This window comes from Erpetoichthys calabaricus, chromosome 13 (genome assembly GCF_900747795.2).
Source record: "Erpetoichthys calabaricus chromosome 13, fErpCal1.3, whole genome shotgun sequence".
Classification (NCBI taxonomy): Eukaryota; Metazoa; Chordata; class Cladistia; order Polypteriformes; family Polypteridae; genus Erpetoichthys; species Erpetoichthys calabaricus.
In genome coordinates this window covers 37,994,494-38,012,130 of record NC_041406.2, presented here as the reverse complement: position 1 = coordinate 38,012,130, position 17,637 = coordinate 37,994,494, and the positions used below count along the sequence as shown (strand labels likewise).

At 37.5% G+C, this 17,637-nt stretch overlaps 1 protein-coding gene across 2 annotated transcripts in view; it reads left to right on the top strand.

Moving 5' to 3' along the window:
- LOC114664116 (fatty acid 2-hydroxylase-like) overlaps positions 1 to 17,318 on the top strand; it is a 51,926-nt gene extending 34,608 nt beyond the window's left edge. For both annotated transcript variants that reach the window (XM_028818091.2, XM_051935962.1), the window contains exons 2-6: positions 140 to 282; positions 3,128 to 3,234; positions 7,736 to 7,908; positions 12,019 to 12,271; positions 16,894 to 17,318. In XM_028818091.2, coding sequence (XP_028673924.1) covers positions 140 to 282; positions 3,128 to 3,234; positions 7,736 to 7,908; positions 12,019 to 12,271; positions 16,894 to 16,958 — 741 coding nt within the window. In that variant the 3' untranslated portion in view covers positions 16,959 to 17,318. The remainder of the gene's footprint in view (positions 1 to 139; positions 283 to 3,127; positions 3,235 to 7,735; positions 7,909 to 12,018; positions 12,272 to 16,893) is intronic.
- The last annotated feature ends 319 nt before the right edge of the window (positions 17,319 to 17,637 follow it).

Here is a 17,637-nt window from a genome sequence, read left to right as displayed (position 1 = left end):
AGAGTACATTTCTGCACGTATTCTTTTGGTAGGTGCAACAAAATGTACTGTTCAAAAATTAAATGTATCAGTGTGAATGACATGTTTCTTTAAATAAGTTTAATAGTCAACCTACTGATGTACATTCATTTTCCATCAGGATCTTGTGGATTTTGATAAACCACTGTTATGGCAAGTTGGCCATCTTGGAGAGCGTTACACTGATTGGGTGCATCAGCCAACGAAAAAAAATATTCGCCTTTTTCATTCAGACTTCATGGAATATTGCTCAAAGACTGTCTGGTATGTTTTATTTATCTTCAGTAGTAATCTTATGTCATTTTTGTTCATTTTGAATGAAAGGTTTTAGGAGTCCCAGTAGTGGGAGTAGCTTTAAAGAGTACTACAGTGTATTTACTTTTAACCTAACGTAATGAATAAAAAAAGAAATCCAGTCTGCAAGATAAAGGAAATTTACAGAAGGCTTTCTGCACAAAATAGAGACAGTGCTTTACCACAGCAGAATGTTTACAAATAGATTAAGAAGTTTAAAAATGGTTGGGCAAGTGCTAAGTAAAAAGGAGTGGGATGCCAGTCCACATCACTACCAACACTGAACAGGTTCATATTATGATTCTGCCGAAAAGCAAAAAGAACATTTACTTCTGTGGCACATTTTCAAACACAGGATGTAGGTCCAAGTCAAAGTGCTTCAGAAAATGTCAAAGACATAATTACAAGAAATAAAAAGCAAATGAAATTAGGTAAAAATAATAATGAATAAGTAACAAAAAATAAATCAACACAGAAATGAATAAATAAATCGATCAATAAAAAAATGATGAGGATTTTGGCCCCTGGTATATGTTCAGCCCATAAAAAGCAGTTGTTGTTCTTTGGTGCAAATGGAGTGTTTGTGTTTACTCCTAGAAAACAACAAGAGAAACTGACTGATCAAGGTTCAAACTTTACCATCATGCATGACCACACGTGCACAAGGAAAGCTGCACCTTTAACAAAAGCAACCAATATCAGAATGTTCATGACAAAATAACGTTACATAATCTAAATGTCAGGTATCCAGATGCATGCTCATGATGTCCTAAATGTCTATTTTAGCTAAAATATTGTTAAATAAACCATTTCTAGATAATCAATGTGTGCATGATAGAAAAGCAAGTTCAAAAAGCAATCAAGCTTTTCAACTGGAGACGTTTTCAATTTGGCATAATGTAACCCAGTGGTTAGATATGCCACCTCATAGATCCAGTGTCCTTGATTCAAATCCCATGTCTAGATGCTCTTTGTGTGGGTCTTTCCTCAGATACTCCACGTTTCCTTCCACATACAAAACACTTGGAAATTTGGTCAATTTTCAGTTCCAGATTGGCCCAGTGTGTGTTTTTGGGTGTTTGTGCATTAGTGGGCCCTGCAGTGGACCAGTGCCTCATCCAGTGTTTGCTCCTGCCTTGTACTTAATACTGCTGGGATAGGCGCTGGACCTCTTTGACTGTAAACTGGATTAAGCTGGTTTGAGATTGTTATGTTACAATTTTATTAGTAATTTTAACATAAAGCATGCTACCTGAAGACAAACACATCCTGAGCACTCACTTGACAGGAAAATGTAGAGTGTACTGTTCTTGTGTACGAGGGTTGGTGTACCTCTTAATGAGTACACACAGAGACATGTCAGAAATGTCATATTGGATTATACCGTTACAGTGTAAGCAGACTATGAATTCAGGAAAATGGCTGATTGAAATGTCATGTAGGAACACTGAGGTTCTGAGGAGAATAAGATAGAGACAAAAAAGTAGGTGTTAATTGAATGCAAAAGAGAAGTAAATGAGCCAAAAAAACAAAGACTGTTTGTTGCTATTAGGTTATATCATTTAAAATAATTTGAGTGATTTAAGTCACTTGTATTTGTTAATGTGCATCAGCTTCTTGAAAACTATCTGAGAAGAGCAATGTAGAAGCATTAGAAGTGGGGGTATTAATTCATTAGGGCTCATAGTTATAACTTGTCATTTGGATGCTGTATAGCGCCCGACCCGGCACAGACTCAGACTGAGGCACGTGTAAAACACAAGAGGACTTTTATTTTTCTTCACCTGTGGGGCACGTCTTCCCTGTGAACCCCACAGGCAATACACAGTCCCAAAGCACTTAATACAAACAACACAACACTCTTCCTCTGACACCACCACTCCTCCCAGGCAAACTCGTCCTCTTCTTCCCAATTCTGGCCCCGAGTGGTGGTTGCAGGCCCTTTTTATAGCCCACCCGGCTGTAGAGTTGTCCAGGCTGGCTCAGGGTCCCATGCAGCACCCCCTGGCAGCCACCCCAGATCCCAACAGGGCTGTGGAGAACTTCATCACCCATTGGAGCCCTGCATGAAACAGAGGCACCATCATCAGCCAGGGAGGCTGCCACCAAGCGTCCCGGGGGAGGTATTGAGCAGTCTATGATTGCTCCCCCGGAACATGTGTAGAAGGGGTGTCCCGGCCGGGCATAGCCGCCCGCCACAAAACTATACTTTTTATATCCATGCCAGAAATGACATTGTTTTCAAGATAACAAAAAGATATATTTTTATTTCAATTAAGAGCCGCCATATACTTAGAATATTTGCTACATTTGTTTTCTTTGACATTTTTGGATATCCTGTTAAATGTCTGTGACGTGTTCCTGTTGGAGTGCTGCAGTGGCGTAGTGTCTTTACAAAGCAGAGTAACCCACTGTCCCACAAGTTATTCATTTTTAAAATATGATGATGAATCAATTTGGAATTACGGTCCAGCAGAGCAACAATTGACTCTTTTGTTTACACATAAGCACTTTGAGACAGTCTTCTGTAGCATCAGTCACTAATATGTTAAAACAATGTCTGGAAAAGTTTTTAGAAACACAGTAAGAACGCGGTAACTTTTATCTGGAAGGTAGCACAACTCCGGTACAAGCTTCCATTTCAAATATTCCCAGGCAGCAAATCCAACTGTCTTACTGACCATTACATACTGTATACTGTAATATGGAATCATATCAAAATGCTTCAAGAAGACCAGTTTGTTTATCAGTAACCTGGCAGTTTAAATATAAATGGATATCGTAGTAATGAAAAAACTGTGCTTTGAAATTTCAGGTATGTCATACCAGCTGTCTGGATTCCCATAGGCATCTGTTGTAGCTACATTTGCTTCAAAGAACTGGAGAAAAGAGAGACAAAATTGTTTGCAAGCATGACAGAAGGTAAGGAGTGCAATTTCTGTTTTTATTAAAAATTTTGGGAATCATTAAGGCCTTTCTGGTGTTACATTTGTAACTGTTTTTACAGCATGTCTTGGATATTGCTTATTAATTTATAGCTCTAGAATCCAGGGCTCAAGTCCCATACCAGTCACTAACTTTGTGGAATTTACATATTCTCTTCATTTTAGTTTGGATTTTCTCCCACATCCTAAATATGTGCAAGTTAGATTGACTGAAAAGTCTAACACTCGTGAGGGTGGGGGGGTGGGGGGGGGGGGGGGGGGTGGGGAGAACTTCTCTGCTGTGCAAAAATGAGACATCAGTTATAAAATGCTGCTATAAAGTTTTGAAAGTGGTTGCCAGGCTTGGTAATCAGGCTAGGTTGCCAAAAGTGAAAAAATGGTTGCTAATTTTAAAAGCTTATATTTGAAGAATTTAAGGTCCAACGCAATTTTATGTAAGCTTGCTTTACCTGCTACTTTACAACATTTCACTCTGAAGTGTTATCACTCAATATGTTAAAATTGTTGGCTCTGCACACTCATTCATTGTTATTCAAGCCTACCCAACAAGGATTCGGGCAGTTTAATTCAGTTTATTTAGCAATTGTTTAAAAATATTTTCACAGCTAAAAGCATTTCTTAATTAGCAGTTTAAGTTTCAAGTGCAAGGTGGTTATTTTTAAAAGACGACAAGTTGCTATGGAATACAGCCTTCATTTACTTGTTAATCCTTCAATCTTTTATTTGAATGAAAAGAAATATAGGGGTGCATTGGGCAGCGCTGCTGCCTCGCAGTTAGGAGACTCGGGTTCACTTCCCGGGTCCTCCCTGCGTGGAGTTTGCATGTTCTCCCTGTGTCTGGGTGGGTTTCCTCCCACAGTCCAAAGACATGCAGGTTAGGTGGATTGGCGATCCTAAATTGTCCCTAGTGTGTGGTGGGTGTGTGTGTGTGTGCGCTCCCTGTGGTGGGCTGGCCTTGCGCCCTATGTTGGTTGGGATTGGCTCCAGCAGACCCCCATGACCCTGTAGTTAGGATATAGCAGGTTGGATAAAGGATGGATGGAAAAGAAATATAATCACTACAAAATGTATACTGGTGTTTAATTATTCTATTAACTTTGCAGTGCTTTAAAGAAACAATCAAAAAGAAGTGAACAGATTTGTCAGAAGAACGATGTTTGAGTGAAAGTTATTGAAAGTTTGCCTGTTCTGCCGAAATCAACTTTGTAGCAGTTAGTGTATCTTTCACCTTCACATAATTTAACTTACTTCCACACAGAAGACATATTGTAGTGGCTGTGGGATTTTTTCAGCCCTTCACATTTGTCTCTCCAAAGTAACTCCAGCATATTTTTAACATTCCTGTTACATGCACACCTTTGTATGGAGTCCAGTTGTAACAGTATGTTACACCTTGCTTTACTTCCATAAAAGATAGCCAGTAAGCGCAGTACGCATGTTAACATTTTATTTTTTATCATAAAACAGACTAGTGATTGGCAAGTTATGTCTCGATCAGCCAATTATGCATATTGAGCAAAACCAAAAACAAACGGTGCATCACTTACTTGGCTGACATTCTTGGCAACAAAGGGCTAAAAAGTGGTTTCCAATTGCCTCAAAATGTTTGATAGTGGCAACCTGGCAACTATTAATGTCAAAACACATGATGTAAATCAGCCAGTTATTTTGGGAGCAAGCATTCTTGGAGAGGAGGCAATTTTTGTTACTCTGATCACAGGTGTTTGGTTGTATGGCATCAGGTTTGTGCGCTGACCAAAAAGGTTTGAACTAATGGAAAATGATTTGTCAATGTTTTTACTTTTGGGTTCTGAGTTGCAATAATTCCATACAAATGTTAGTAGTTAAAATATTAAACATTCCCATATTCAACTAGATTTTTTTTATGGGTGCAGGTAGTAAACCAAAAGGTTTGATCCTCAATAGATAGATAGATAGATAGATAGATAGATAGATAGATAGATAGTGTAGCAGAAAAAACATAAAAGTGTACGTATATGTGTGTTTTACTATTATTCTGTGTGTATTGCGTGTGCAAAACAATAGTAGATAGATAGATAGACAGATACTTTATTAATCCCAAGGGGAAATTCACATACTCCATCAGCAGCATACTGATACAAAAAAAATATTAAATTAAAGAGTAATAAAAAAGTAGGTAAAAACAGACAATAACTTTGAATAATGTTAACGTTTACCCCCCCCCCCCCGTGTGGAATTGAAGAGTCGCATAGTTTGGGGGAGGAACGATCTCCTCAGTCTGTCAGTGGAGCAGGATGGTGACAGCAGTCTGTCACTGAAGCTGCTCCTCTGTCTGGAGATGATACTGTTTAGTGGATGCAGTGGATTCTCCATGATTGACAGGTGCCTGCTTAGCGCCCGTCGCTCTGCCACAGATGTCAAACTGTCCAGCTCCGGGCCTACAATAGAGCCTGCCTTCCTCACCAGTTTGTCCAGGTGTGAGGCGTCCTTCTTCTTTATGCTGCCTCCCCAGCACACCACCGCCTAGAAGAGGGCGCTTGCCACAACCGTCTGATAGAACATCTACAGCATCTTATTGCAGATGTAATATGTCAATAGGGTAATCTTCTGAAACAACAATTTCAGTTTGAGCTGAATTTCAAAAACATCCCTTTGTTTGAATATAGTAGAGTCAGGCAAATGTTCTGGGTGCTACATGTGTGATTCTGTTGTGTGTGTGTGACACTGATGACTATAACTTATCTTTAATAATATTTATTAAACTTTCATATTTGATGTTAAACAGGCAAAGCATGTTGAAATTGTTCAAATAGGTGGCTGCTATTACTTGTGTTTGTAAAGCCTTCTATTAACAGCATAACCAAGGGCCTTCTTCGCATGTCCCAATTAAGAAGTGTTCCTCTCTCCAAGGTTTTATTTTTATACACCACTTGTAATGCTTGTTTAGTATTTTAAAAGTATGATAATGATTTTTTTCATAATGCATACATGTAATATTTTTGACTTACTAGAATTTCTAAGGCCATAGTTGCAACCAAGAACTGGATTTAAGGAAGATGAGAAGGATACAGTATGTTATGCATTATATTTTTAAGAAGAAAATTTGTTTTTCCTTGTGGTGGTGCAGTTTTTTGCTGCTTTCCAAATAAATTCTACTGATACATTATTCTTGGGATTAAACATTTGAATAATAAGAACTGAATATTTAATGTTTTTCTAAAGGTTTTGGATGTTTCCATTGATTTTAGAAATTGTGCTCAATTTCTGGGATGTTTAACTCTTTGTGAAAGACAGGATCACCAGGCAGGCTGTTGAAATTTAATATGTGTTGGCATAATAATGATTTGCTTAAATGATCAACCCAAAGTCCATCTTGAAGAATGAGTAATCCGTCTACTAAATCAAAAATAATCCTGAAAGTTGGGAATGTCTCACCTGCTCAAGCCCAGCTCAATATTTTTATTAGCAGTCTCTTTAGATTTGAGCTTATCTTCTGTTTTCATATAATCGACACAGTATTTTGTTAGACTTTGTCTTGTTTTTTATTTAAAAGCACAATTTGAAATAATGATAAACAACATTTATCTGACAATCCAAGTTTTATGTTTAGTACAAAAAACATAATTCCAAAAGTTGGAATCACACTGACTCTTGAAAAGCTTGTTTTACCTACAAATATAAAATTACTGCTGAAATTGGCATGAGAGCTTTTGTGCACTGAAGACCTTTGTTACTGACATTAGCATTAAAGGGAAAGCAAATTTATTGAACAGATTCATATGTTCATTCTTTAATTTCTAAATGGAGCACTGCATGTGGATGAACTGACTGATGTGTTTAATTGTCAACAAATACAAGAATACAGTAATAGGAACCAGGTTAAATTAATAAAGTTAAATACCACACCAAGGTCCTATCAAGAAAATTAAAAATTATAACAGTAAAAACCTATAAAACATACTTGTTTTCAGGGCTGCTATTTATAGGGAGAAACAGAAAATAGCTGTGAGGAGATTAGAAACAAAGCTAAAGGGAAAGGAGGAACCTGGTGGTGACTGAAGCACAGAACATAACGGATTAGGGCAGCACAGAACAGCAATTGTTAATCTGCTAACAGAGCTTTTACTCTGTTTGTTCTGATGCAGAAAGGGGATTCCAGAAGTCACAAGTATGCAAACAGTCCAGCTCTACTCTTAAATGTATATATTGTTCTAATTACTTTCAATAGTTTTCCTTCTCACTGTGAACCCTTGGCAACTTTGAGATTTATCCATCCACTAATAAGGAAGAAAATCTTTAATATGATTTGTTAACTGGCACACCTGTTTTAGAAAAGCAATTCGTTTCATTATATGTATGATAAGAAACATATTAGTAAATTTTGGAAAGCATGTGGTATGAATCCGGCTTATCTCAGCTTAGACAAACCTATATCAACGTATTTTTTAATGTATGAACTTATGAAAACACTTTTCCTGATGTTGCTGTTGTTTCAGCATGGTCAGTGCCAGTGCAGGAATACTGGTTTCCTTTTCTCTTCCTACTGGGAATGTTCACATGGTCCTTAATGGAATACCTCATCCACCGCTTTCTATTTCATACCATGCCACCTTCAAACAGCTACTATCTGATAACGCTACACTTTCTTCTGCATGGCCAGCACCACAAGGTATGGAAATTACAATGTTATATACATTTTATACCACTGTATAACATTTACAAAAATGTATTTTACACTTATAGTATAAATTTCCCTGAAGCATTTAAAGCCAATATTATTTTATCTTGATTTCGTATTTGGAGCAGACTGTAGATAAACTGTACGAGAATTAGTACATTGTTTTGCCTTCAATTTTTACACTGTTTTTCCTAAGGTAAAAAGAAAACTTTCAAAGAAGTCCACCAAGGTACTTAAATCCTATTAGACCTGGAAAGCTGTGAACAATGTTGAGCCATGTTGTTTAGAATATCATGATTACAGTGCCTATAAAAACTGATAACCCTCTTACAAGTCTTCACACTTTATTGACAGACAACATTGAATCGCAGTGGATGGAATTTGGCTTGTTTGACACCAATAAACAGGAAAAGACACTTTAAAGTCAAAGTTGAAACAGATCTCTGCAAAACGGTCTTAATTATTTGCAAAAAAAAAAAATGACACAAGTAATTTATCCTCTTGAAGTCTTTACTTAGTAGATGCACTTTTGACAGCCATCACAACCTTGATTCTGTGTCTCTATGAAGATTGCACATCTGAACACTGCAGTTTTTTTCCATTCTTCTTTGTAAATTTAGTCGAGCTTTGTCAGGTTGCATGAGGGGTCATTAGTGAATTACCTCTTTCAAGTCCAGCCACAAATTCTCAGTTGGATTAAGATCTGGACTCATGAGTTGGCCGCTCCGGGACATTAACATTGCCGTTTTAAATACCATTCCTGTGAACTTTGGCTTTATACTTAGGGTCATTGTCTTGCTGGAAAACAAATCTCCCAAGGAACAGGTTTTCACATTTTCCACCAAGATTTCCCTGTATTTTGCTGCATTCATTTTAACCTCTACCTTCACAAGCTTTCCAGGGCCTCCTGCACAAAAGAATTGCCACAACAAAATGCTGCCACCATCAAGGTTCACAGTAAGGAAGGTGGAGTTTTTCATAATGTGGACTGTTTAGCTTTCTCCAAACATGGGATTTCAATCTGATGGCCAAAAGGCTCAATTTTTGCCTCATCAGACCGTAGAACCTTCTTCTGGTTGACTTTAGAGTCTTCCATGTGCTTTCTGGCAAACTCTAGCTGAGATGTCATGTGCATTTTTTTTTATGAACAGTGGCTTACCCTTTGCCACTGTCCACTAAAGTTGCCACTTGTGAATCACCTGGGCAAGAGTTGATGTCTGTACAATCTGTACCATCTGAGCCACTATAGCTTTGTAACTCCTTCAGAGTTATCATAGGTCTCTTGGTATAATCTGCTTCTTGCATGATTATGGACGGCCTGTTCTACCAGATTTATAGCTGTGTCATACTCTATCCATTTCTTAATAACTGGTTTAATTGAACTCCAAGGGATATTCGGTGACTTGGACATTTTTTTGTATTCATCCCATGAGTTGTTCTTTTTAATCACCTTACCATGGAGTTGCTAGGAGTGTTTTTTTGTCTTCATTGTGTAGATTAGGCCATCATACTGACTCATCAAAACTTGGAACTTTCAGATAAGGAGCATTTATACTACCATCATTGGAAACCCTTTGACTACAGACAGGTGATCTCCATTGAGAATCTAATGTGGTTCAAAAGATGTATAACAATAACAATATGAAAACTTCAAAGGGGAATGAATATATTATATAGGCTGTGTAGATGTTAAACATCCATCCATCCATCCATTATCCAACCCGCTGAATCCGAACACAGGGTCACGGGGGTCTGCTGGAGCCAATCCCAGCCAACACAGGGCACAAGGCAGGAAACAATCCCAGGCAGGGTGCCAACCCACCGCAGGACACACACAAACACACCCACACACCAGGGCCAATTTAGAATCGCCAATCCACCTAACCTGCATGTCTTTGGACTGTGGGAGGAAACCCAAACAGACATGGGGAGAACATGCAAACTCCACGCAGGGAGGACCCGGGAAGTGAACCCGGGTCTCCTAACTGCGAGGCAGCAGCGCTACCACTGCGCCACTCAGATGGTAAACATGTACTATGTAAAAGTTAGTTTAATTAGTTTTATTAAAAATATATTAATAAATTACAATTAAATATTGTATTCACATAGTTTAGTTTTACAAACAAGAAAATTTATAAACATACATTCTGAAACTTTGCTCAATCTAATTCAGAGTTGAGGGAGGACTGGGGCCTATCCTAGCAACACTGAAAACAAAATAGGATGCAGCTCTGAACAAGAAGCCAGACAATGGCACTTACCCACACTCGCATGGTGCAAGTTTACAGTTGACAATTAAACAATTGTAAATAAACACAAACAATGTGAGAGCACATTTTTGAATTTTAAATGAAATTCCAGTAATTCACCAAATATTTTTAAAAAATCTTGTTAAGGGTGTCTGCGGTAGGTTGGCACCCTGCCCAGGATTGGTTCCTGCCTTGTACCCTGTGTTGGCTGGGATTGGCTCCAGCAGACCCCCATGACCCTGTGTTCGGATACAGCGGGTTGGAAAATGGATGGATGGATGGATGGATGGAAAATGGATGGGATGGATGTTAAGGGTGTGGCATGCTAAAAAAATTGCATATATAAAATATTATAGAAACCAAGACACATACTGTATCAAAAAGCAATCCAGTTGTTATATTCTACAGCCAGTCCAAAATATATATTTTACTAGCCAAAGTACTGAGCATTGCCCAGATATATTTGTAGAATGGGTTAAGGGAAGAAAGCAAAGTTTTACGTGTTTTTTTGTCTTTTTTAAATAGTGACCATATTGTTATTTCTAGCTGTCTTAACCATCATCCATACTGACTCTTTATTAATGTCTCTGCTCTCATGAGTCAATAATTGTTTATTTTTGGGTCTGATTGAATCCCAGCATTGCGGTAACTCCTTGCTGGGTTGTAACCATGAACACTGTCATGCCTGACTCGTCCTTGCTGTTCAAGGTGGACAGTTCATAGTGCTTCAGTTATGAAAAAAATTTCAAAAAAGCAGAAGTTAAGTAACAGCCTTTTGCATCTTCTTGGTATTGTGCTGCACCTCCACTCTCGATCAAGCCTTACTTACCAGTCCCCTGCAAAAGCACATAATGCTAAATAAGGTTAAACTCTGGTCATTTTGTCTGCCAGTCTGTCATCAGACTGTTTGGATACTTCACTTGCTCTGAGGCAGCAAGTAACACTGGTGTGCAAACTGTAGCACATATTGAAGAAATAAACCCACTGGGACCCTCCCTGGGAACCCCATAGGGTACAAAATTTGGGTTCCGAAGTAGTCTGTCTTGTCTGTATGGTCCTAGAACACAACTATGCAAAATTTGGTCCAGATTGGTCAAAGGGTGTAGGACTGTAGAGGGAACAGACAAACATTCTATTTTATATCTAGATTATCTAAAACACTGCTGAACATAACATTTAATTTGAACTATCCAGAAATTAAAAATTGTAGCTGATATGTAAATGGATTCATGAAAGAGTGAACTTATCAGATATAAGGATATGAACAGCTATGAATGTTGCCATCTAGCTCCCCTAACCATAAGCTGGAAATGACAGCATGCTTTGCTTGTTTTTATCCCACACATCTTCTCAATTACACTGTTCCGTACAGTAAAAAAGAAGTGAAAAAAAGACTGATACAGAGGTATAATAAAGTTGTATTTTTATTTATTTTTTTAAAATCAGCACCACAGTTTACCTACTACTGAGTCTCATGTGATCTTCAGTTTAAAAATGTATTTGTTGTTCATCACTGGATCATTCTTAGCTTTCATTGATATATAAATTTACCGAGCAAGAGGTGGGAGATTGGGTTTTAAAAGTTGGGGCCACATTATTGTATAGCCCCCTACATTTACTAGTATATATATTAAAAACATGAAGTCATTAAGTCATTTTGAGGTGGCTGGCGATTATTTTAGAAAGATTACAACTTTTAAATCTGACAGAATTCAGACCTCAGTCTTTCCATGTTTTGACAGAGTTACAGTTGGTCTGATTTCATTTGTTGTAGGCAATAAAGAATGATACCTAATTTTCTGCTGTATACCATTAGAGTATTAAAAATTCTCTTTCTTTACTTTTATTCCAGGCTCCATTTGACAGGTCCCGGCTCGTCTTTCCTCCAGTACCAGCCTCAGTTTTTGCTCTTTCCTTCTACTTCATATTTCGGTTGCTCCTTCCACTGGCAGTTGGCCTGAACATTTTTGTTGGAGGCTTGTCTGGCTACATTATTTATGATTTGACTCACTATTACCTGCACTATGGCTCGCCAAAGAAAGACAACTACTTCTACAAGCTGAAGATATACCATATAAAACATCACTTTAAATATCAGAAATCAGGTATGTTAAACCTGGAATAATTTGGCTTTTTATGTTTATTAAAATTAATTTAATGAATTTACAAACATATATTGCAGTTGTGTATTGGTAGCTGTAAAAAATGCTTACATTTCATTTAGTATTAAAAAGTTTTCTTTTGAGGCATATTTAAAAACATAACCTATTCTTTCCTGTTTAAAATCTGTTTAATTCTGATAGCTTTACGTTTCTGTATTGCTTGATCCAAGTCAAGCTTGTGAATCCACTTTAATTTCCTTCAGTTTTACAAATTACACTTGGTTGTTTTATCCATCTGTCTTTCAATTTGGCAAGTACAACAAAACCATTCCTTAAACCTAAAACAAAAAAGGCTGGATATATTTTCTCACATACCAATTGTGTGTATTTTTTTATTACTTACTTGTAAATGGAAGTTTTGGCGATGGCTTCAAAAATTGTCTATTGATTCAAGATCAAACGATAAACAAAAAAGAGAAAAATATCCCGAACAATATGCAAACAGAAATGTAAAAAAGCAACGTTTATAGAATGTAAGTTGGAGGATAAAGTAATTAATAGCATTATTTTTGACAAGGCGTTAATGTCATTTAATTTTTTATTTACTTTTTATCCATCCATCCATCCAGTTTCCAACCCGCTGAACCCAAACACAGGGTCACGGGGGTCTGCTGGAGCCAATCCCAGCCAACACAGGGCACAAGGCAGGGAACCAATCCTGGGCAGGGTGCCAACCCACCGCAGGACACACACAAACACAGCCACACACCAAGCACACACTAGGGCCAATTTAGAATCACCAATCCACCTAACCTGCATGTCTTTGGACTGTGGGAGGAAACCCACGCAGACACGGGGAGAACATGCACACTCCACGCAGGGAGGACCTGGGAAGCGAACCCGGGTCTCCTAACTGCGAGGCAGCAGCGCTACCACTGCGTCACCGTGCCGCCTATTTACTTTTTATTTTGTTTTATTATATTTTACTTTTTTTATTTTTACTTTTTACTATGTTTTATTATTCATTGATATTTAAAATAGTTATAGTGAAATACTCAAGTAACTGATTTTTCTATCTATAATAACTAAGGAGCAAACCTTCTTCCTCCCACGCCCCGCATACTCTTATATATACCATCTCTTTAAATACAATCGCTTTCTCTAACGGAGGAGCACCCTCCACCCATCCCCAAAGCGAGCAGGGGGCAGAGCCCCCTTGTCAAATATTATTTATACTGTTCACTTCATTCAACATCCTGTTCATTTTACTCTATACTTAATAGTGAACATAATAAATTTAAGTTAATGTATTCCATTGCATAGCATTATATAGTACAATCCAGAGGCGGCCTTAGGGGTGTGCGAGGCCTAGAGCTGACCAACCTCACATGGAGCCAGTTACGTCAAATGCTGTTAGTATGTGTGGACTGTATAAACTTGCATGCAAATTTAATAAAAATAATGTTAACATACACCGGATTTTCCCATTACAGCATTCAGCTGAAATTTTTGCAACATTACATGCAGACTTTATCAAAATATAATGATATAATGAAGCATCTCAAATATATACATACTGGATAATATAACTTGACAAATCCGCTTGAACGGGACATGCAGACTTCCAAAGCAGGGCTCCCTTAGGCGCAGGGCCTGGGGCGGTCGCCCCACTTGCCAGCCCCAAACGCCGCTCTCTTGGTACAATCAATTGTATTATATTGTAAAATCTATTTTTGAGTGATTTCCTGCAGTATCACTAAAGTGACATTTACATAGAAGTCCTGTATGAATCATTCCATACTGATGTTTTTTTACTGTACTAAAGAAAATATATTTACATCTTTAAACACAACAACAACAGTTACTATTAAAAAAAAATGCAGAAGTGTTTTTGGATAGTAACATTCTAGATATTTTTAAAAGTTAAAGCATTAGCTCAAAACAAGCACTGTAAGAATTGGAAAGACAGGCAAAACTGTAAAGCCAAAGGTTTGTGCTCAAAGTAGAGCTACAAAGTGCGCCTGGCCTTCTAGATGCATGGATATCAGACAGAGCTCTTGTAGTCTTTCTTAGCAGACCTTACTAGCTTTTAAATGGATGTCTTATAAGCAGGGCTCAGAATCGATAAAAAACAAATTAATCTCATCATTGTACGTGATTAATCGCATCTAATATTAAAGTACGTAATCATAAAATAAGTATTTAAATCATGAAGTAAATACACACTGAATCAAAAACATAATGTAGAATCAACACAAAGGAACTTAAAAAACTTTAATGACATAGCTTAAACTTAAACAATGACATTAAACCTGAACGTTTAACAAAATACTACTAGAGCAAGTACAATCTGAGTTTGATTGCATTCCATCCATCCATCCATCCATTTTCCAACCCACTGAATCCGAACACAGGGTCACGGGGGTCTGCTGGAGCCAATCCCAGCCAACACAGGGCACAAGGCAGGAACCAATCCCGGGCAGGGTGCCAACCCACCTGCATTCCTAAAGGGTAATTTGAAAAGAAGGCAGGAAGAAAACGAGATCAGTGTATTATAACCACCTACAAAAATAACAACAAAAAATCTAGTGTCAATTCTCAAAATGGCATAGTATATAAAACACAGACATGTCGAAGTAAAACTAAACGGTCGAAGCAACTGATTTAATTGAAAGTATAAGCATCTCCTAAATGGGCATACATTAAAATTGTGTTAAAACTGCACAAATACCATCTTCAATTGTTCATCATCATCAACAACTTAGTACACAAGTGTTTTTCAGTTGGTATGCTGTGGAAGTTCTAATGTGGTACCCTTGCATCTTGAACTGAGAGAAACACATTCCTCAGGTGGTCGAGACCTGTCTGAGAATGATGGGACACAATCACAGTTTTGCAGGCAGGAGACGTGTCGGGGGTCAAGCTGCCAGGGACAGTGGGCAAACAAGTGCTCACTAAGTGCTGTACCTGCGAAATCTACACTCCATATTGATTTATTTGATGGCATCTCCAGTAGTCAAGACCCTTCAGACAGTTTAGCACATGTATGACATTTAATGTTTTAAAGTAGTTGGTAAAATTGTGGTGTGCCATGGGATTTTTTTAGGTTGCAAAAAGTGTGCCACCACAGAAAAAAGGTTGGAAAACACTGTTGTACATGTTTGATTGTGGCACGCGAAAAGATCTCTGTAGCTGCTACCTGAAAACTGATACCGTATATTACTTGGGTGGTTATGTTGCATACTTTGCATAAATTAGAGAAGATACTGCAAACTGCAATAATGGGTAGGGATAATCATTGTACTTCTGTTTTGTAGAATTTTGTCATTATATTGGGACAGTCAGCTACCTGACAGGCTGGCAAGTTAAATACAGAGGTACTAGAGACTTATTTTGTTTTAGTTCCACTCAATGATAACTTTGCACTTAGGTAGCATAACATTGATTAAATCTTCTTACAGAAACGTGAAATAAAAAAAAAAGAGCACAATTTTTATCTTCACAACTTTTATCTAGCATTACACCAGGACTGCCATATCCGCAACACCCCCACCCCCTGCCTGCCCCCTTTCTTCCCATTCCCGTGCATCTGTGTTATTATATATAAATCAAGAAAATGAACACCAGTATGAGGTGACTGCCTCGTTGCCTGCCCTGGATGCAACAATATTTTTAACACGTTAAGCTGGCCACATTAATCACAAAAATTAACATGTTAACTTTCCCAGGCCTACTTACTGTATAAGCAATTGAAATTTTAAATGTTTTGTTCTTTTTTGTCCTACTTTTCCAGAATATTAATACTTCAAAAAATATTCCTTTGGAGTTAAGTGTAAATGGCACTAGATGGAGCCATTGAGAAGAGCATATCAAAGGCAGTGAAGTTCATATTTACATAATAATAATTCATTACATTTATATAGCGCTTTTCTCAGTACTCAAAGCGCTATCCACACAGGGAGGAACCGGGAAGCAAACCCACAATCTTCCACAGTCTCCTTACTGCAAAGTAGAAGCACTACCACTGCGCCACCTGTAAGGACTAAGCATAATTCACCAAGAAAAAGCCTTTAATTTACTGCATTAGTAAAGAAAAATGACACCTTTTATTGGCTAACTAAAAAGATTACAATATGCAAGCTTTCGAGGCAATTGCCTGAAGAAGGGGCCTGAGTTGCCTCGAAAGCTTGCATATTGTAATCTTTCTAGTTAGCCAATAAAAGGTGTCATTTTGCTTGGCTTTTCTCTACATTCATAATGGCTAACACGGTACAACACCCTAGTACTGCATTAGTAAGCTATGCACACAGCTTTACCTCTAGAAAAGTGAAGACAGGCCTAGGTTTCCACTCAAAGTACACATCCACTTGTTTTATGTTCTGAAAAGGATCCCCTCTGAAATTAAGCAAACATTTATTGAAACATACCTCCTGAAGTTAACAAAACCCTGAACAGGCAGGTCAGCAGTAGAAGCAAGCAGTCCTCTTCTCTGTCATTTCACAGTCTTCTAAGTAAATACAGTCAATCTCTGTATTTTCTGTAAAGAAATAAGACATATGTAATAAAGAAACAGATGCCACTAAATCTAAACAGTTGTTTCTTTATATTTCTATTTTCACCATTAGGATTTGGAATAACAAGTCGGTTTTGGGACTACCCCTTCAACACTCTGATACCCGAAACATCCTGAGCAGTTCACGAGAGGCCTTGTCAGACTGATCTTAAATCACTAACCTACTCCACCTTGGCACAAAATCCAAATTTGATTCCTGAAGTGGTAATTTTTTTTCAAGCTAACTGTTTAAAACTTAATTTATATATTTAAAAAAAGTTGTATTAAAAAACAATATTTATTATTTCAAATTAGTGGATGAATAGCATTCTACATGAAGGGAAGTTTGACCTTAAAACATGTAAGCCATAAAGACTTTTTGTAAAGATGTTATGGGATGAAAAACTTCTTAATATCATATTATTTAACTAGTGGCCACAGGTGCATTACTAATAATGTTAGATGCTCCAAGAAATAAATTAATATGTTTACAAATAATTGAGTCTGTACATATTTTTACTTTTTGTTTTAAATGAGAAACATTACACCATTTATTCAGGTTTTCAATTACTGTACTTTTTCTTAATCAAAGAGAAGAATTAAGAAGAAGAAAATCTAATTTAACCGAATATGAAAGGTGACAGCTGTCAGCACAATGCACGGGAATATTCAGGAAGACGAGGGTCATGTCAGTTCTACTTGAATGATTAAAAAGGATACCTCTTTATCCAGTGTACTTTTAATATCTGATTCAGAATACTCTTTGTTGTATTACATATTATTGATTTGGACATTTCAAAACTTATTCCACTTAATC